The sequence below is a fragment of the Bombina bombina genome, chromosome 3 (assembly GCF_027579735.1).
Source record: "Bombina bombina isolate aBomBom1 chromosome 3, aBomBom1.pri, whole genome shotgun sequence".
NCBI lineage: Eukaryota > Metazoa > Chordata > Amphibia > Anura > Bombinatoridae > Bombina > Bombina bombina.
Genome location: NC_069501.1, coordinates 848,508,054 through 848,530,560, shown reverse-complemented (window position 1 = coordinate 848,530,560; position 22,507 = coordinate 848,508,054). Strand labels below are relative to the sequence as shown.

Here is a 22,507-nt window from a genome sequence, read left to right as displayed (position 1 = left end):
CAGAGCTGCAACATCACTGGAGTGCCCAAAAGCACAAGGTGTGCAATACTCAGAGACATGGCCAAGGTAAGAAAGGCTGAAAGACGACCACCACTGAACAAGACACACAAGCTGAAATGTCAAGACTGGGCCAAGAAATATCTCAAGACTGATTTTTCTAAGGTTTTATGGACTGATGAAATGAGAGTGAGTCTTGATGGGCCAGATGGATGGGCCCGTGGCTGGATTGGTAAAGGGCAGAGAGCTCCAGTCCGACTCAGACGCCAGCAAGGTGGAGGTGGAGTACTGGTTTGGGCTGGTATCATCAAAGATGAGCTTGTGGGGCCTTTTCGGGTTGAGGATGGAGTCAAGTTCAACTCCCAGTCCTACTGCCAGTTTCTGGAAGACACCTTCTTCAAGCAGTGGTACAGGAAGAAGTCTGCATCCTTCAAGAAAAACATGATTTTCATGAAGGACAATGCTCCATCACACGCGTCCAAGTACTCCACAGCGTGGCTGGCAAGAAAGGGTATAAAAGAAGAAAATCTAATGACATGGCCTCCTTGTTCACCTGATCTGAACCTCATTGAGAACCTGTGGTCCATCATCAAATGTGAGATTTACAAGGAGGGAAAACAGTACACCTCTCTGAACAGTGTCTGGGAGGCTGTGTTTGCTGCTGCACGCAATGTTGATGGTGAACAGATCAAAACACTGACAGAATCCATTGATGGCAGGCTTTTGAGTGTCCTTGCAAAGAAAGGTGGCTATATTGGTCACTGATTTGTTTTTGTTTTGTTTTTGAATGACAGAAATGTATATTTGTGAATGTTGAGATGTTATATTGGTTTCACTGGTAAAAATAAATAATTGAAATGGGTATATATTTGTTTTTTGTTAAGTTGCCTAATAATTATGCACAGTAATAGTCACACACAGATATCCCCCTAAAATAGCTAAAAACAAACTAAAAACTACTTCCAAAACTATTCAGCTTTGATATTAATGAGTTTTTTGGGTTCATTGAGAACATGGTTGTTGTTCAATAATAAAATTAATCCTCAAAAATACAACTTGCCTAATAATTCTGCACTCCCTGTATATGCTGCTCAAACAGATCAATGCCCCCATTTATCAAGCTGTATATGCAGGTCTGGGGGCTGATCGCTGCAAGCTTGTATGAGCTAACCTGCAGCTGAAAGTTACAAAGCAGCGGTTATCAGAATGCAGCTTGCTATTTATTATTATAAATATTTTTATTATTATTATTTGTATTATTATTATTTGTATTATTATTATTTGTATTATTATTATTTTTATTATTATTATTATTATGAAATCCATGTAAAAAGAGACACTAACTTTGTAAAACATAGCCAAATGAATTATGTGACCCCACTTTTAAATGAGTAAATCAAATGCCAAAGGTCAAGTAGGGAATCACTATGACAATGACAACTCATGATAAAAAAGACAGCAAATCAGGATCGATAAACATTTTTTGCTTTTTAAAAACATTTTTTGTCTAGTAGTAATAATAATAAACTTCTACATAATACAATATGATACTATATATATATATATATATAGAGAGAGAGAGAGGATATATATACTGTATATATATATATATATATATATATATATATATATATATATAGAGAGAGAGAGAGAGAGAGAGAGAGAGAGAGAGAGAGAGAGAGAGAGAGAGAGAGAGAGAAAGAGAGATAGATAGATAGATAGATAGATATATTTATACAGTATATATAAACCCTTTACAGAACATAAAGAAAAAGTAATACCTTATCTTGGGCACTGTGAAATCTGAAGGAAGCTTGGAAATCTTTACCATTTGTGGCCTATTTGGAAATTTTTCAAAGATTCTGAGTCTTAAGGGTAATTTCTCTTTGGTGTCAGCATTTGCTTCACTTTGTTTTAGCTGAAAGAAAGCAAAGAATAAACTGAAGCACTAAACAGAATGAACAGAGGATGGCAGCAAAGATCTACACACATCAGGCACTCCATGCTTTTATTAAGCTAGAGAGAAAAGGGTACCCATAGAAATGGTAATATAGAACATTCTCCAACAGAACAAACAGGTTAATTAAATAAATGTCCCACAGAAAGACAGTAAACCACACGATGAATCACTTTGTAGAAATAACATAAACTATAAATTAACTACTAAGGCACAGTTTGTTGGTATTTATAAAACTACTAGAAATGGCACTGCAATATTGCAATGGAATAAAAAAACAAAACTTTTATATAAACTTTTTTCAGTGAGTACAGTGAGGTTTAGTTATGTCCCTGATTGGTGGAGTTTATTTGGTACAAAACCACTTGGAAAGAAAGAAAGTCTTCTATTGGTTTTCTGGTGGAACGGCTAGAATTTGCTGAAAGCGTGCAGGACCTTTTAGAGGTGCAGCTTTAGGTCGGTACATACACAGTTATCTACCAGTTATAGATAAAATGGCATTAACACCTATTTCAGTCTGACATTGTGTACAGGACATCCCGCTTGTTTTGAAACATTAAATGCCCACAAAATGACTACTCGTTTTCAGTTTATTCGGTATTTGCACCATCAGTGTAATGTTTTGTATTCATAATCTTTAGTTGCATTGTCTTGATAGCACAATTAGGGGCCCATTTATTAAGCTCCGTATGGAGCTTGAAGTGCCGTGTTTCTGGCGAGTCTTCAGACTCGCCAGAAACACCTGTTATGAAGCAGCGGTCTAAAGACCGCTGCTTCATAACCTGTTTGCCTGCTCTTATGCCGCGGACAGAGATCGCATAAAATCAACCCGGTCCAATACGATCGGGTTGATTGACACCCCCTGCTAGTGGCCGATTGGCCGCAAATCTGCAGGGGGCGGCGTTGAACTAGCAGTTCACAAGAGCTGCTGGTCCAATGCTGAATGCGAAGAGCGTATTGTTCTCCGTATTCAGCGATGTCTGTCGGACATGATCCGCTGATCGGATCATGTCGGACAGACATTTGTTAAATAGGCCCCTTAGACTTTATTTGCTTCTGTTAAAAATTACATAGGAAATTTAAAATTAAACGTTCTTGGTTCAGATAGGACATGCACTTCATTCACTTGGTTTCCTTTGGTAAAAAGCACATCTAGATATGCTCAGGAGCAGCAATACACTACTGCTAGCTAGCTGGCGACTGGCAGCTAAACATATATACCTCTTATCGCCAGATATGTTTTTATACAGTAGATCCCATTGTTTAAACACATAGTTATACACAAGCAATAGGAAAACTCTCTAACAGAGGATTTATTTTGTTTGCATTTTTATGTCCCTTTATTATAACTGTATATACTAACATTTATAAACTTTGGTACAAAATTAAATTCTTAAAACCTAATGAAAAATGTGGAACTAAAATTCTCTAACTACTTACTGGTGTCTGTTTTCTGCTCAGAGGTACTGTGGGCCACCAAAAATGCTAACAAGGCTGCCACATGACTAGTGCTAATTGTAATTACACAGCATTTATGTTGTGTTGCTAATAGAATAATGTATCAGACAAATCTAAACATTTTTTAAAACAAATTAACATTCTTTTTATGGCAATTATTTATCAATAACCAAATTCCATCCACTATTTGGAGGAGCCAGTCTGGGCTTTAGTCTGTAGACAAGAAGGCTAGTAACTGTCATAAAGTTAGTATAGACAGTATTGTTTTGTAAGTTGTTATCTTATAAAGCCAATTAGGGACAGATATGTAGTAGGGTTATTCTTGAGAAGTCAGCAGGTGCATTTTTGAGAATAAGAAATTGCTCACTTTCCAGAGCAAAATTACACGAAAAGGGGGCAAAATAAACAATGACACTATAGTGCAAAGCTGTTTATTAAACATAACTAAACATTTTATATACAATCTCAAGGTGTTTACTGTCACTTTAGCAAACTTAAAATATGTTAATTGTAAAATAGTGTATTGTGTAGTTAGAAGCAATAATGAAATTATAACTAAAAATGTGTCAACTGTGAGAAATTTTAATTTCAACAGTAGTTAAAATAGTTTTGCTATTTACTCTTTTTTTTGGTTTTATTGTTTGTATTTAACTCTTTTTATTGTAAAAATAAAAACAAACAGATAATTTAAATCTAACTGAGGAGATATTGCAGTTATTATAGAATACATTACACTGTTCTTGTTACAGGGGCAAAACTACAGGGGGTGCAGAGGACGCAATTGCTTCACTAGTGTCTCTGACTACAGGGGTTAGTGTTTCTGTTTTACCCATTGGTGGTTATGTGTGTGTGTGTGTATGTATGTGACTGTGTGTGTGTCTGTATGTGTGTATGTATGTGTATATGTATGTATGTGACTGTGTGTGTATTTATACATGTATGTGTGTGTGTGTGTGTACGTTTGTGGAACCAGCAAATTACAGACCTTGTTACTACAGCATGGGGGGAGGGGGTAAACAGTGTCACTATACAGTACCACTATATACAGTATGGGGGGCTGGACTATGTCACAGACTACTGGGGTCACTTTATAAAGTACTGGGCGGGTAGGGTCAGGCCAGCCATCTCACCGGCAGATTACAGACTGTGTCACTGACTCATTATATACATTACTGGTGGGTTAAATAGTGTCACTATATACAGTAATAGGGGGTCAGACCATCTCACAGACAGTGGGCACAGGGTACCTCCTTTTGCAGACATGTAATCTGATTCACATTTTTTTTCTGTAATAAATGTTAAAAAAAAATATATGTATAAAATTCACTTTTTTTGGGGGGGGGGGGGGGGCTTCTTAGATTCTTGCACCTGGGCCCTATGGTTTCTAGTTATGCCTCTGTCTTGTTATGATATTATTCTATCATGAGAAGGTAAAATCCTACATTCAAACTGTATTTACGGCTATATGTTAATAAATAATGACTGATATTGGTCTGCTCTACAACATGGCATAGCTGTACATGTATCTGCAAACATTTCATGCAACAATAAATATTAAAATATATCTAATGTTACTATTATTTATGATTCTTAGCTAGATTCTGTATAGATAATCAATTATTTCAGTTTACTGTTATGGGTGTTAATGCAAAAAGGTAATATAATAAAGAATGGCCTAGAAATCATAGGTGCCAGGTGATGTTAGAAAGTCATTGAGTATTGCCCCCTTGAACCACCAGACAGAGACAAAAAAGATGGTAAAGATGGGTGAATTACAGTGCAGTGTATATATGTCTCATTAACAACTGCATGTGCAGTGAGGGGATTTGAAGTCAAACAGCTGACTCCACTTCCCTGGAAGTGACATGATTGGCTAATCTGAGGAATTGGCTGATCTGCCAGATTTGTTTTATCATCAATTGCAAGTGCTGCTAACCTTGATTACAGCGAGCTGCCTTTGTTTGGGATATACCTAGCAAGACGGTGAAGGGAAGGAGGTAAAGATTATGATTGTAGACTTTTTTCCTCTCAAGATTGTTTGGGAATTTTTTTTTTACCATCATTTCTATGTTATACAATTGATTTCTTATCTGTATAATATTATAAATGTTCTATATCTCTCTCTACACATAGGGGAACGCCTCCCATTGAGACCCAGGGGTCTATTTATATATGTGCGAGCGGACATGATCCGATATAGCAAACCATGTCCGTCGCACATCGATAAATGCCGACAGCATATGCTGTCGGCATTTATCATTGCACCAGCAGTTCTTGTGAACTGCTGGTGTAATACCGCCTGCAGATTTGTGGTCAATCAGCCCGATCGTACATGATCGGGTGGATTGCTATACGCCGCCTCAGAGGCAGCGTATGAGTTTAGGAGCAGCGGTCTTAAGACCACTGCTTTTTAACTCCTGTTGTCTCCTTTAAATATAATGGAGCGTAATTAGGGGCGGGTACAAATCTCTTCAAAATTCCAAATTTCTGAGTGATATTGTGCCAAGATACATAATTTAGTGAACAGGTTTAATTGAATTTAGGCCATGTCTGACATCTTACTATTCTGGGGCAAAATTAAAATGCATTACTTTACAAGACAAACTGATGTAGTTTGTCTAGGAGTTTGTTTTTTGTAAAGGGGAAAGTAACCACGTGCTACAGGGAAGGTGACACTGATTTATGTAAGGCCGTGGTGCAGTGACGTGCAGTGACGTCAGAGGCTAGTGAGGCAGTGGCTAGGATACGCCTTCATTCTTTAGATATCCTTTGTTGAAGAAATAGCAATGCACATGGGTGAGCCAATCACATGTGGTATCTATGTGCAGCCACCAATCAGCAGCTACTGAGCATATTTAGATATGATTTTCAACAAAGGATATCAAAAGAATGAAAAAAAATAGATATTAGATGTAAATTGGAAAGTTATTTAAATTTGCATATGGGATTGATATGGGTTTCATGTCCCTTTAAATGGTGTCTTGGAAAACTGGTCAACTTAGTAAACATCTGATTTTAGTCTAAAAGGATTGTAACAGAAACTCTTGCCAGATAACACAAGGCTTGCTCTGATTATGAGATCTAGAAATCCATGCCCATTAAAATATGTTTAAAACATACTTTTTACTTTAATGCTGCAAATTATGCTTATAGATTCTTTCATTATGCAGTAAATATAAAAATGTCTTGATCCAGTGGCGGCTGGTGAAATTTAAAGATGGTGGGGCGCTTTGCCTCACCCCTTTAAATAAAGCCACACCATCAGGTGGCACTATCAATTCATTAATTAAATAAATAAAAGGTAGACAGAAACACAGAAAAGCATTCGGGGGGAGAGGGAGAGACAGACGGGGGAGAGAGACACAGAGGGTTAGAGAGAGAGAGAAAGAGAGACAATCACACACAGAGGGGTTAGAGAGAGAGAGAAAGAGAGAGAGACACAATAACACACAGAGGGTTAGAGAGAGAGAAAGAGAGAGAGACACAATCACACACAGAGGGTTAGAGAGAGAAAGAGAGAGACACACACAATCACACACAGAGGGTTAGAGAGAGAGAAATAAAGAGAGAGAGAGAGAGACAATCACACACAGAGGGTTAGAGAGAGAGAAAGAGAGAGAGACACAATGATTCAATCACATACAGAGGGTTAGAGAAAGAGAGACACAATCACACACAGAGGGTTAGAGAGAGAGAGAGAAAGAAAGAGACACAATCACACACAGAGGGTTAGAGAGACCGCGAGAGACACAATCACACACAGAGGGTTAGAGAGAGAGCGAGAGACACAATCACACACAGAGGGTTAGAGAGAGAGAGAGAAAGAGAGAGACACAATCACACACAGAGGGTTAGAGAGAGACACAATCACACACAGAGGGTTAGAGAGAGAGAAAGAGAGAGACACAATCACACACAGAGGGTTAGAGAGAGAGAGAAAGAAAGAGAGAGAGAGACACACAATCACACACAGAGGGTTAGAGAGAAAGAGAGAGAGAGAGACACAATCACACACAGAGGGTTAGAGAGAGCGCGAGAGACACAATCACACACAGAGGGTTAGAGAGAGAGCGAGAGACACAATCACACACAGAGGGTTAGAGAGAGAGAGAGAGAGACACAATCACACACTGAGGGTTAGAGAGAGACACAATCACACACAGAGGGTTAGAGAGAGAGAAAGAGAGAGAGAGACACAATCACACACAGAGGGTTAGAGAGAGAGAGAAAGAAAGAGAGAGAGACACAATCACACACAGAGGGTTAGAGAGAAAGAGAGAGAGAGAGACACAATCACACACAGAGGGTTAGAGAGAGCGCGAGAGACACAATCACACACAGAGGGTTAGAGAGAGAGCGAGAGACACAATCACATACAGAGGGTTAGAGAGAGAGAGAGAAAGAGAGAGACACAATCACACACAGAGGGTTAGAGAGAGACACAATCACACACAGAGGGTTAGAGAGAAAGAGAGAGAGAGAGACACAATCACACACAGAGGGTTAGAGAGAGAGAAAGAGAGAGAGAGACACAATCACACACAGAGGGTTAGAGAGAGAGAAAGAGAGAGAGAGACACAATCACACACAGAGGGTTAGAGAGAGAAAGAAAGAGAGAGAGAGAGAGCGAGAGAGACACAATCACACACAGAGGGTTAGAGAGAAAGAGAGAGCCACAATCACACACAGAGGGTTAGAGAGAGAGAGAGAAAGAGAGAGAGAGAGAGAGAGAGAGACACAATCACACACAGAGGGTTAGAGAGAGACACAATCACACACAGAGGGTTAGAGAGAGACACAATCACACACAGAGGGTTAGAGAGAAAGAGAGAGAGAGAGAGACACAAACACACACAGAGGGTTAGAGAGAGACACAATCACACACAGAGGGTTAGAGATAGAGAGAGAGAGACACAATCACACACAGAGGGTTAGAGAGAGACACAATCACACACAGAGGGTTAGAGAGAGACACAATCACACACAGAGGGTGTGAGAGAGAGAGAGAGACACACAATCACACACAGAGGGTTAGAGAGACACATAAGGGATGAGAGATTCTGAGGGGGAGGAAGAGAGACAGAGAGAGAGAAAGAGACCATGGGGGAGAACAACACATAAGGAGAGAGATGGATAGAGAGAGAGACACACACACACACACACATACAAGGGGGGGGGGGGGAGGGACCACTGCATTTTTAAGTAATAAAACAGCAAAGCTACAGAGACTAAATGAGACTATAACTAAATGAGACCATACATTAGTGTGCAGTACAGAGGCAAGCTGCTAAGTTAGTGGGTGTAAAGTTTGAGTAAACAAAATACAAAAACGATCCTTTGCTGTAAAAGAGTAAAAAAACACTAAACCACATTCATTAAATTATCATTTTCACAAACAGAATCCTTTTCAGTAAAATCTTACTTTAATAAGATGGGGCTGAAACAGTGCTCTCTGTGCTAGTGATGTCCGGTTCATGAACGAATCGTTCATTTGAACCGGATCTTTTCACTGAACTGAATGAATCAGTTCACCAGACTGAACTGATTCGTTTGTAACAGTTCAGTTCCTGAGTCATCAGCAGCACTGGTAATACGATCCTACAGTGAGTTCTGCTCTGCTAACTCCTCCTTTAATGAATCACACAGCAGAATCTCACTCTAGGATCATATTACCAGTGTTGTTAGTGACTCAAGAAGTGAACTGTTTCAAACGAATCAGTGTACTGTTAACTAACTCCTTTGCAATGAATCAGTTAACAGTACATGATTCGGTACACTGATACAAATGCACTTTCTTTTATTCCAACTGAACTGATCAACGTATGCTGCTGTACATACTATTGCTTTTTACCCTCCCTCTCCCTTCCCAGTTTATAACATAACAGTGTGGGGCTGTTTAAACAATAATTAAAATATAATAGAATGGTTTTACCCTCCCTCTCCCCAGTGCTTGCTATTTATAACAGTGCCTGAAGCACTTAGTCTGAAGTTTATTTTTGTTTTTTAAACCATACAGCGTGGGGCTGTGTAAAAAATAATAAACATATAAAAGACTGGTAATGTTACCGGCCTGCCTGAATAACATTACCAGTCTTTTATATGTTTATTATTGTTTACACAGCCCCACACTATATGGTTTAAAAACAAAATTAAACTTCAGACTAAGTGCTTCAATGCTCCCTGTTCAGTGCAGTCCAGGACTCAGGAGGAGTCAGATTGTTACACAGTGACTCAGGAGTCAAGCATTTAAACGATTCAGGAAGAATCGGATTTGCGAGTCAGCAGGCAGAGCATCAGTAAGACACGAATCTGCAGCTCTGTGTCACATGTCCAGTAGGTGAACTGATGAATCGGTTCATGAACCGGTTCACTTTAACGAACCGTCCGAAATGAACCGATTCATCTAAATGAATCGAACTTCACATCTCTACTCTGTGCCTCTCTCTTCCTGCTCTGTAAGGATTCAGGAAGTGACAGTGGCACATTCCACTGCACTTAGAGGGGAAGAACAGAACTCTCTTTTTCACTTTAGCAAAGCTAGCAGGTTCACAGGACAGCAACAAAATAAATGAAAGTTGTTTTTTCCCGTTTTTGTTTTATTTTATATCATTTAACATCCAGCCCCAACTTTAAGTTCCATTTACTAATGCCTCTCACTGGATTGGTTCAGCCCAAATAGGACTGCCTCAAATAAGCAGTTAATGGGCCATGCAATGATCTTAACCACTTTCATCCAGTAGATGGCGCAGCATGTTGTGTAATGGTGGGCAGACCTGCTTGTGCCTCTTCATTGCACAACATATAGCTGTGAAGAAAAAAAAATGCTGGGGGAAAAAAAATACAATTTTTTTTTTTATTTTTTTTTAAAGTCAATAAAAAAAAATATATTTTTGCCCAAATGAGAGGTGAAGCACTGCCTCACCTGCCTCTAGTGACTGCACATCACTGCCGTGGTGTAGCTTATCAGTTTGGAAATAAAAAATAAAGATTACATAGCATTATATTTAAAAATAATAAGTGAACAGATGTGCAGATAATAAATGCTAAAGGTAATGCAAACATTTTTTGCAGAGGTTAAAGGGACAGTCTACACCAGAATTTTTATTGTTTTAAAATATAGATAATCCCTTTATTACCCGTTCCCCAGTTTTGCATAACCAACACAGTTATAATAATATACTTTTAACCTCTGTGATTACCTTGTATCTAAGACTCTGCAAACTGCCCCTTTTTTCAGTTCTTTTGACAGACTTGCAGTCTAGCCAATCAGTGCCTGCTCACAGATTACTTCACGTGCACGAGCACAGTGTTATCTATATGAAATATGTGAACTAACACCCTCTAGTGGTGAAAAACTGTTAAAATGCAATCTGAAAGAGGTGGGCTTCAAGGTCTAAGAAATTAGCATATGAACCTCCTAGGTTAAGCTTTCAACTAAGAATACCAAGAGAACAAAGCAAAATTGGTGATAAAAGTAAATTGGAAAATTGTTTAAAATTACATGCTCTATCTAAATCATGAAAGTTTATTTTGGCCTAGATTGTCCCTTTAATAAAGGTTTTCTCTTTAAAGGACCAGTCAACACAGTAGATTTGCATAATTAACAAATGCAAGATAGCAAGACAATGCAATAGCACTTAGTCTGAACTTCAAATGAGTGGTAGATTTTTTTCTGACAAGTTTGAAAGTTATGTCTATTTCCACTCCCCCTGTACCATGTGAAAGCCATCAGCCAATCACAAATGCATACACGTACCATGTGACAGCCATTAGTCAATCACAAATGCATACACGTTTTATTCTGTAAATTCTTGCACATGCTCAGTAGAAACTGGTGACTCAAAAAGATTAAAGGGCCATGATACCCAAATGTTGAAACACTTGAAAGTGATACAGCATAGCTGTAAAAAGCTGACTAGAAAATATCACCTGAACATCTCTATGTAAAAAAAGAAAGATATTTTACCTCAAAAGTTCCTCAGTAGCCACATCTCATTGTAAAGGACTTCTAAGCAGCAAATCAATATGTCTGTCCCGGGACAACTAAGGGAGTGAGCTTTCGTGCACTCTCATCTTATTTCCCTATTCAGTTTAAGGAAGTTTACTATGAAATCTCATGAGAGTTAAGTCAAATCTGAGATCACAGTAAAAGAGTTCATGACCTCAGCACTGCTGATGCTGATTGGCTGCTGTTCATTTCTTCTACTTTTTTTTTTTACCTGCAGCTGGGAGCAACTGAGTATAACTTTTTACACAGAACTTACTCTGCTGAGCTGAGGAGATTGTGAGGTAAAATATCTTCCTTTTTTACATAGAGATGCTCAGGTGATATTTTCCTTTCAGCTTTTTACAGTTATACTGCATTAGTTTCAAGTGATTTAGCATATGAGTACTATGTCCCTTTAAATATAAAAAGACTGCACATTTTATTAATGGAAGTAAATTTGAAAGGTGTTTAAAATGGCTGCTCTATCTGAATAACGAAAGTTTAATTTTGACTTGAGTGTCCCTTTAATAAAAGTAGTCAAAGTGTCACTCATGTCTTATATCTAACAAATCTACTAAAACATGTATTGCCAGTTTATAAACCAACATGGCTGCTAATTTTACATTCTAATTACTTTTTTTTTTTTTTTTTTTTTTTTTATTTTATTTATAACCAACAAATGGTACAGTGAAAAGAAACAAGTCAAAGACACACCACGCAGGGTGCAGTGGAGCAATTCAAAACTGATAAGACAGTATGATACAATAGTATATGATAACGCAGGTTTGACAGATACATGTTCTAGCTTATATTCTCACTAATACCACAATGTTGGGGTTTTATTATTTTTAACCTAACAAACAAGTACAACTAAAACCCTAACAACTATAAAAAAAAAAGAAGCTATACATAAAGCCTATAAAAGATGCATCTACACCCCTTACAAGATTAGTTAAAATAATAGGAACTGTAGTTATGAAAGCCTTCAATAGATATATAGTACAGTAGGTTTAGAATAAAATCACTGATGCTGAGTTGGAGTAAACTAAACATGGACTTACATTATTATATGATATGTTAAATGACTAATATCATGGCCCAACTGAGCTATGTAGGGTGAGTGTGTTGTCTTCCTCATATATAGCCCCCACCTGAGGGTACCCTAAACATGACAGCATGCTCAGGTGCAGATTTTCCATAGAATGTAGGGGCCAGGAGGGCTGTCGTCTTTAAGAGTGCTCAGCCCTAGGGCTGCACCTAATCAAGTCGTTTCTGCAGAGTAAGAGGGAGATGCCAAGATTTAAAATATGTATAACCTAACTGGGCAAATTTGTAGTATTTTACACCTAAAGAACATATACTTTGAAGGTTAGCATGTTTCTTGACCATGGGGAAGGAGGCAGATGTACTCACTCCACACCCCCAATCAAACACTAGCCAAAAATAGAATGTGAATAAAACATGAGCAACAGAATTGAAATGTGATTTTTCCTCTTATTCACTCCTTAAAAACAAGGATTATTATAGGAAGATATGCGCATAAGGAGCTGAGGTAACTTCTGGGAGTGTGGTTATACACGCTAACCATGTCTATACTAACTGCAGTTTAATAGGGAAAATTACCTAACTGTCGTTAATTATGATAAATGCCTTCCCAAATTTATAGGCAATGCCAGAGAGCATTCAGAGGGGTTACAGAGAACAGCAGCAGGCACAAACAGGTAATATATTTATATGCTGAAGAGAGCCGCATGTACATCAGGCTTTAACACCCCAGCTCTCCCAGAGCAGAATCTGATTGAGTGCAGAGCATGACCAACTATAAACGGAGCGTTCCTGCTCTAGTAAGGGGGCAAGAAAAAGAGAAAAAAAAAAAAAAACAAGTGTAAACAAAGATCACAATGTTATACTCATCTGTCCATAGTAAACCTTTTGCTAATCTGTGTGTGCTGCAAACAGGATCATAATTTGTAGGCAACAACAGTACACAAAATTCAACATTCAACTAGGCAATATCTGTCTAGATCCAGCATCATAACATGGTGTGTATAGGAGGCTGCAAGACATAGAATAAAGACCTAGCCGATTCCTCCACGGGTTATTCTTTGATCAGATCCCAAAATGTCCTGATTCTCAAGTGATCCAATAATCTGTTGCAAGACAGACAATATGCAGTTCCAGGAAGAGTCTTGCAAGACAAGGGATTTCCCGGTGCAGTTTGCGGGGCTATGGGAGTAATAGGCAGAGCTTCCATTATTTCTCAAGAGGTCATCTTGGCTATGCCCCAGAGAGTGTAAAGGGGGCGACAGTAAGCCCCAATTTGCTGCCCAGTATGAGTCTGCAGAAAGTGCCGGTATCCACATGCGCAGGGGAGCTATGGCTATCCTTGGTGTCTTCGTCACTGTTCTCCGCTGTGCAGAGGCTAGGCCTGGAGGATCACTCGGTAACTCATATGGGTAAGATACAATAGCATTCATTGGAGTATGCTGAACCTGGTCCGTGTGACCCGAGGTGTTTCTCTCCAACTGATGGGGTTGTTCTGAGGCATTCATTACTGTGCAGAGACTTATGCAGGAGGATAGGAGCCGATCCAGCCTAGGCACAAAAAAGGCTTTTATTGCAGCCAGTACTTGGTCAGCTGCATCCGATTCATCTATAGCGAGGGTTTCCATTATGCAGGTACACCACACGGCACTGTGTCCCTGTCTAAATATGCGGGTATGAAAGTTAGGTACAGCGTGGCAGCAGAGCACACGCCACGGCGCCAAATGGCCTTCTCAGACCTGTGTTGCAACCAGGGGCTAGGGTTGATGGAGCGCCCTACACAATTAAGATATCGACTGGCGATGACCAGAACAAGGTCTCCCAGTAAGATGTACGATGTGGGGGTCTGGATGGTCTTGAAATGCTTCGAAAAAAGGCCACTTTTTGGCTGTTAGGAGCGGAGCTCTTGTAGCTTGCTTCCATCCAGAAGTCCCGCCTGCCGGAAGTCCCTTCTAATTACTTTTATACCGTAGGTCTGGCTCTTTCCAGGGTAGGTGAGGAAATTGCTTGATTCAGTTCACAAAGAATAAAACATTATTAATTCATTTTTGACGGGAGTGATACTACCCACATTTAACAATTTATTATTTGGTAAGAAGCAGAACATATCTTACAATGTTGTGTCATGTTTATAAAAGAAAGCTACAGAGGCCTTGTGCCAAGGAACATAACACAGATTTGAATGTTTACATTATTAAACGACTAATGGCATCCTAGATAACTATTCTCCATTGCATGCTGTCTGTATCAAAATATATTGTGCCAGCATATGTATAGACAGTATTCATTTGATTGTGGCAAAGATTAAATATTTTGAATTCATTGAGCTGGTAAGATATATATTAAAACAGCGATACAATCATTGGTTGCGGCTGCATCTTAACACAGCAGTACGTGTCAGGCATATATACAAAATTGTCACCCAGATAACTTATCACCCAGGTAAGTGATATAATCCTATGCTAGACTAACAGCAGATATGTTTTCTTCACATATGTGTCTGTTGGAGAGAATGGAAAAAAGAGAAAATAGTGCTGGCATTTTAGATGTGTTTTTTTTTATCCTCTGGTCATAACATGAGTGGTAATAAACTACCTGGTCATTTAAAAAAAAAAAAAAAGCAAATAGGACAATTAGTGCTGAATTAATATATTCATTAAAACAACTGGCCTATAAACTTAAAACAATTCTTACTGCTATAAAGTTATAGAGATGTTTGATGATTCTTATGAATAAACATTTAGATGGACTGATTCTGGAGTGTCGGAAACACCTGTAAGTTTACTATGTAGAATGTTTAACAGCATTATACAGGGTAATCTAATAAATAGGAGGGCTTGTAACCTTACAGTGGATGATTGAGATGGGAAAAAAGGAGAGCGTGTCCTAGTTGGTAGAAAGTCCTTTTGAAATTGGAGTGTCACTTAGATGTTGGATAGGATTTTTTATTTAGTTAATGGTTTATGACAGTGGAGTCCAAGTGCATTTAAAGGTTAATACCAGTAAAGGTCCCATGATGGTTATGATTTAGTATGGAAGGAAAAATCCAGGTATTAGAGGCTCCAGCTTTTATATACCTGCTTTAGTCAGACTAATTATGGCCAGCAATATGGAGCCATTATTATTACATGACACAGAAATGCCAAAGCTAAAAAGTGATTGAGTTGTAACAAAAATTTAACTGAGTCTATTATCTATCTAATCTGTCTATCTATGTATCTATCTACCTATCTATCTATCTATCTATCTATCTATCTATCTATCTATCTATCTATCTATCTATCTATCTATCATTTTAGGTAGATAGTATACATATAGAGGCCTATTTATTAAAGGTCTGGCGGACCTGATCCGGTCTGCCAGACCTCGCTGAATGTGGAGAGCAATACGTTCTCCGTATTCAGCATTGCACCAGCAGCTCTTGTCAATCAACCCGATCGTACTCGATCGGGTTGAACTGTGGCGATTTCTGTCAGCCTCATCAGAGCAGGCGGACAGGTTATGGAGCAGCGGTATTCAGACCGCTGCTCCATAACTTGCGTTTCTGGCGAGTCTGAAGACTTGCCAGAAACACGGGCCGTCAAGCTCCATTCGGAGCTTGATAGATATGCCCCACAGTATATATTTATATATAATATAATGATACACACACATACACACACATATATATATATATATATATATATATACGCACACATTAAATAACTCAACTATAGCAGGTTGACTGGCTAGGTTCTTTTTCTATATTTTTCATATTAATGTTACTTTGTGTAAAATACAAAACTTGAAAAGCTATTTTACATTGCTAAAATTCATTATGGAATACATTTTTAATGTTATTTATTCAAATATGAAAATACTATAGCAATGAGTACAGCACAGTGTGTCTATTTTTTATTTAGCAAAATCTGGCAGTATTTTCATAAAAAAGGGTTTTATATTTATCAAGTATGGCTTATCACTGAAACAAGTGCAATAGAAAATTTGCTTTTGATGTATTTTAAGATTATACAGCAATTTTAAACAAATAATATTTTTTCGCTACTAAAGGTAGACATTCTGTTTTCAATATAATTATAAAATAGCCAAAAAAATGAAAAGGTTTATTTGAAAATCTTTTATTTTAAATAAGTAATATTGTTTGTTGAAGGTTTAGACCAAACTGCCTATAGCTGATTTGGGTTGGGGATAAAAACCACCTTTGAAAAATACATGAAACTAGGCAGGGACGAGATAGACAGATATCTATATACCTAAATTAGATGCTCATGTTTGTACCTGCTACATGCCCAAATATGAACAAAAGAACACACTAATTGGCTATATGCCAATATTAGACTCTAGGGCAGGTGCACATCTCCTGTACTCCTATAACCACATCAAAATCCAGACCAGGTGCAAGCTGCCTGTAATTCTATGCTCATAATATACACCGTACCTTAATCCTGTCCACTCCACCCCTACATCTTGCTAAGCTTTAGGCAAAGCATCTTGTGCCTCTTCCCTCTTATTTCTGTCCAGATTACGCTAACAGTTAAGCGCAAGTGATAAGGGGTTTACCGCGTGGGTTTGCGCTCGTCGTGTTTACCGCTGGTATTGCAAATTGAAAGTAAACATGATCGTTTGAGCAAAATTGTGATGTACGATAGAATAATTACTGCATCTTCAGAGATCTCGTTAACTGTTTTGCGAAACAAAAAAGTGTCACAAAACACAGAAAAATAACACAGTCTAATGAAATTTATTAAAAAAATATTGCACACAAAAGTTATAAGGGCTCAAAGATATGAGATAGCAGGTGTTAGAAAAAAAAGGCAGGCTAAGGGCTTTAACATAAACATACATATATATGTGTGCAGTATGCAGGAACAGATACACAGAACCAATGAAAGTCTTTCTTAAAGGCTTTACTGATTGAGAAATAAACGGACAGTAGGTAGACAGGTTAAAGACCACAGAAAAGGCCTTTTGTAATTCACTAAAGTCTTTAGTCAAACAAAGTTTACTAGACACTGGTGTATGATAGAGCAGTATGGAATAATAAACAGGCACAGGCTGTTACTGGTATGGTACATACAGGTTTCTCAGGAGGCACAGGATACCCAGCGTGTACTGTTGGTGAGACAATTGCAAAATACCAGATAGGTACAGCTGGTACAAATTCAGGAACAGGGTGAGCATACACCAGTATCAGGATATTCTGCTTGCTTTTCAGCATCCAGAAGAGTATACATGGGAGCAAGGTAAGAATGCTAGGTCTCAGGATAAAGGTGAGCATACACAGGTATCAAGGTAGGTATGTTTGGTCTCAGGAGCAAGGAGAGCAAACACAGGAGCCAAGGAAGTAAGCTCTAAATAGGGCAATAGCTCAGTCCAGATTAAAGGGCTAGTTGAGCTTTTACAGAAACTCCCACAACTGAGTCTTCCAGGTGGGAGTTCCTATAATCAGAGGATGGCCTTTAAATTTAGGCAGCCTAGAGAGCTGCAGCCGCAGCTGATTCTGATGAATCTCGGCATCTCTCCACGTGGGACGCTGAGAAGGAGCTCAGCACTCTCAGCAATCTCTAGAGATGTATATGCAAATAAATATATATATACAATTTTGTACTATATATATATGTATATGTATATATATATATATATATATATATATATATATATATATATATATATAGAGAGAGAGAGAGAGAGACAAGTGCTATCACAGGAATGAACACCATTGTTTGCCTGTTATATGACAATTTACCATCTGGTTGCAGCTATTTAGCCCAGTAATGCTTTTCACAGAGTAGAACTTTCCTGTAGTATATCAGTCTGATCCCGCCTATTAGGGTGTATTGGGTGGGTTTTATTTTTAGGTTAGGGCTTTGGGCAGCAATAGAGCTAAATGCCCTTTTAAGGGCAATTCCCATTCATATGCCCTTTTCAGGGTAATGGGGAGCTTAGGTTTTTTTAGTTAGGGTTTTGTTTGAGGGGTTGGTTGTGTGGGTGGTGGGTTTTACTGCTGGGGGGTTGTTTGTATTTTTTTTCAGGTAAAAGAGCTGACTTCTTTGGGGCAATGCCCCGCAAAAGGCCCTTTTAAGGGCTATTGATAGTTTAGTTTAGGCTAGGGTTTTTTTTTATTTTTGGGAGGGCTTTTTTATTTTGATAGGGCTCTTAGATTAGGTGTAATTAGTTTAAATATCTTGTAATTTGTTTTTTATTTTCTGTAATTAGTGTTTTTTTTTGTAATTTAGCTAATTGTATTTAATTTAGGTAAGTTATTTCATTTTAGTGTAGTGTTAGGTGTTAGTGTAACTTAGGTTAGGTTTTATTTTACAGGTAAATTTGTATTTATTTTAGGTAGCTATTAAATAGTTAATAACTATTTAGTAACTATTCTACCTAGTAAAAATAAATACAAACTTGCCTGTAAAATAAAAATAAACCCTAAGGCCTAGATTTAGAGTTGGGCGGTAGCCGTGAAAACCAGCGTTAGAGGCTCCTAACGCTGGTTTTAGGCTACCTCCGGTATTTGGAGTCACTCAAAATAGGGTCTAACGCTCACTTTTCAGCCGCGACTTTTCCATACCGCAGATCCCCTTACGTCAATTGCGTATCCTATCTTTTCAATGGGATTTTTCTAACTCCGGTATTTAGAGTCGTGTCTGAAGTGAGCGTTAGAAATCTAACGACAAAACTCCAGCCGCAGAAAAAAGTCAGTAGTTAAGAGCTTTCTGGGCTAACGCCGGTTCATAAAGCTCTTAACTACTGTACTCTAAAGTACACTAACACCCATAAACTACCTATGTACCCCTAAACCGAGGTCCCCCCACATCGCCGCAACTCGATTACATTTTTTTAACCCCTAATCTGCCGACCGCCACCTACGTTATCCTTATGTACCCCTAATCTGCTGCCCCTAACCCCGCCGACCCCTATATTATATTTATTAACCCCTAATCTGCCCCCCACAATGTAGCCGCCAGCTACCTACACTTATTAACCCCTAATCTGTCGTCCGCACGCTGCCGCCAGCTACATTATCCCTATGTACCCCTAATCTGCTGCCCTAACATCGCCGACCCCTATATTATATTTATTAACCCCTAACCTGCCCCCCACAACGTTGCCGCCACCTACCTACAATAATTAACCCCTAATCTGCCGACCGCAAAGAGCCGCCAGCTACATTATAGCTTTGTACCCCTAATCTGCTGCCCCTAACACCGCCGACCCCTATATTATATTTATTAACCCCTAACCTGCCGTCCCTAACATCGCCGACACCTAACTTCAATTATTAACCCCTAATCTGCCGACCGAATCTCGCCGCTATTCTAATAAATGTATTAACCCCTAAAGCTAAGTCTAACCCTAACACTAACACCCCCCTAAGTTAAATATAATTTACATCTAACAAAATTAATTAACTCTTATTAAATAAATTATTCCTATTTAAAGCTAAATACTTACCTGTAAAATAAATCATAATATAGCTACAACATAAATTATAATTATATTATAGCTATTTTAGGATTAATATTTATTTTACAGGTAACTTTGTATTTATTTTAACCAGGTACAATAGCTATTAAATAGTTAAGAACTATTTAATAGCTAAAATAGTTAAAATAATTACAAATTTACCTGTAAAATAAATCCTAACCTAAGTTACAATTAAACCTAACACTACACTATCAATAAATTAATTAAATAAAATACCTACAATTACCTACAATTAAACCTAACACTACACTATCAATAAATTAATTAAATACAATACCTACAAATAACTACAATGAAATAAACTAACTAAAGTACAAAAAATAAAAAAGAACTAAGTTACAAAAAATAAAAAAATATTTACAAACATAAGAAAAATATTACAACAATTTTAAACTAATTACACCTACTCTAAGCCCCCTAATAAAATAACAAAGCCCCCCAAAATAAAAAATGCCCTACCCTATTCTAAATTACTAAAATTCAAAGCTCTTTTACCTTACCAGCCCTGAACAGGGCCCTTTGCGGGCATGCCCCAAGAAGTTCAGCTCTTTTGCCTGTAAAAAAAAACATACAATACCCCCCCCCCAACATTACAACCCACCACCCACATACCCCTAATCTAACCCAAACCCCCCTTAAATAAACCTAACACTAAGCCCCTGAAGATCATCCTACCTTGTCTTCACCATACCAGGTTCACCGATCCGTCCTGGCTCCGATATCTTCATCCAACCCAAGAGGGGGCTAGACATCCATCATCCGATGGCTGAAGAAGTCCAGAAGAGGGTCCAAAGTCTTCATCCTATCCGGGAAGAAGAGTAGATCTGGACCGGCAACCATCTTCTGCCAAGCGGCATCTTCTATCTTCATCCGATGAGGACCGGCTCCATCCTGAAGACCTCCACCGCGGACCCATCTTCATCCGGCGATGTCCAACTGAAGAATGACGGTTCCATTAAGGGACGTCATCCAAGATGGCGTCCCTCGAATTCCGATTGGCTGATAGGATTCTATCAGCCAATCGGAATTAAAGTAGGAATATTCTGATTGGCTGATTCCATCAGCCAATCAGAATCAAGTTCAATCCGATTGGCTGATTGGATCAGCCAATCGGATTGAACTTGATTCTGATTGGCTGATTCCATCAGCCAATCAGAATATTCCTACCTTAATTCCGATTGGCTGATAGAATCCTATCAGCCAATCGGAATTTGAGGGACGCCATCTTGGATGACGTCATTTAAAGGAAGAGTCATTCGTCGTTCAGTCGTCGGCCAGGATGGATGTTCCACGTCGGAGGTCTTCAGGATCCTGCCGCTCCGCTCCGGATGGATGACGATAGAAGATCCCGCTTGGATGAAGACTTCAATCGGATGGAAGACCTCTTCTGCCCCGCTTGGATGAAGACTTCTACCGGATGGAGGACCTCTTCTTGCTCCGCTTGGATCAAGAATTCGGACCCTCTTCTGGACCAATCGCTGAACCCGGTGAGGTGAAGACAAGGTAGGGAGATCTTCAGGGGCTTAGTGTTAGGTTTATTTAAGGGGGGTTTGGGTTAGATTAGGGGTATGTGGGTGGTGGGTTGTAATGTTGGGGGGGGGTATTGTATGTTTTTTTTTACAGGCAAAAGAGCTGAACTTCTTGGGGCATGCCCCGCAAAGGGCCCTGTTCAGGGCTGGTAAGGTAAAAGAGCTTTGAACTTTAGTAATCTAGAATAGGGTAGGGCATTTTTTTATTTTGGGGGGCTTTGTTATTTTATTAGGGGGCTTAGAGTAGGTGTAATTAGTTTAAAATTGTTGTAATATTTTTCTTATGTTTGTAAATATTTTTTTATTTTTTGTAACTTAGTTCTTTTTTATTTTTTGTACTTTAGTTAGTTTATTTCATTGTAGTTATTTGTAAGTATTGTATTTAATTAATTTATTGATAGTGCAGTGTTAGGTTTAATTGTAGGTAATTGTAGGTATTTTATTTAATTAATTTATTGATAGTGTAGTGTTAGGTTTAATTGTAACTTAGGTTAGGATTTATTTTACAGGTAAATTTGTAATTATTTTAACTATTTTAGCTATTAAATAGTTCTTAACTATTTAATAGCTATTGTACCTGGTTAAAATAAATACAAAGTTACCTGTAAAATAAATATTAATCCTAAAATAGCTATAATATAATTATAATTTATATTGTAGCTATATTAGGATTTATTTTACAGGTAAGTATTTAGCTTTAAATAGGAATAATTTATTTAATAAGAGTTAATTAATTTCGTTAGATTAAAATTATATTTAATTTAGGGGGGTGTTAGTGTTAGGGTTAGACTTAGCTTTAGGGGTTAATACATTTATTAGAATAGCGGTGAGCTCCAGTCGGCAGATTAGGGGTTAATAATTGAAGTTAGGTGTCGGCGATGTTAGGGAGGGCAGATTAGGGGTTAATACTATTTATTATAGGGTTAGTGAGGCGGATTAGGGGTTAATAACTTTATAATAACAGCGGTGCGGTCCGCTCGGCAGATTAGGGGTTAATAAGTGTAGGCAGGTGGAGGCGACGTTGTGGGGGGCAGATTAGGGGTTAAT

General features: G+C 38.4%; 1 protein-coding gene across 2 annotated transcripts in view; it reads right to left on the bottom strand.

Annotated features, from left to right (window-relative positions):
• NALCN (sodium leak channel, non-selective) overlaps positions 1-22,507 on the bottom strand; it is a 1,159,715-nt gene that overhangs the window by 287,478 nt on the left and 849,730 nt on the right. For both annotated transcript variants that reach the window (XM_053707809.1, XM_053707808.1), the window contains one exon: positions 1,779-1,915. In XM_053707809.1, the coding sequence (XP_053563784.1) occupies positions 1,779-1,915 (137 nt within the window). The remainder of the gene's footprint in view (positions 1-1,778; positions 1,916-22,507) is intronic.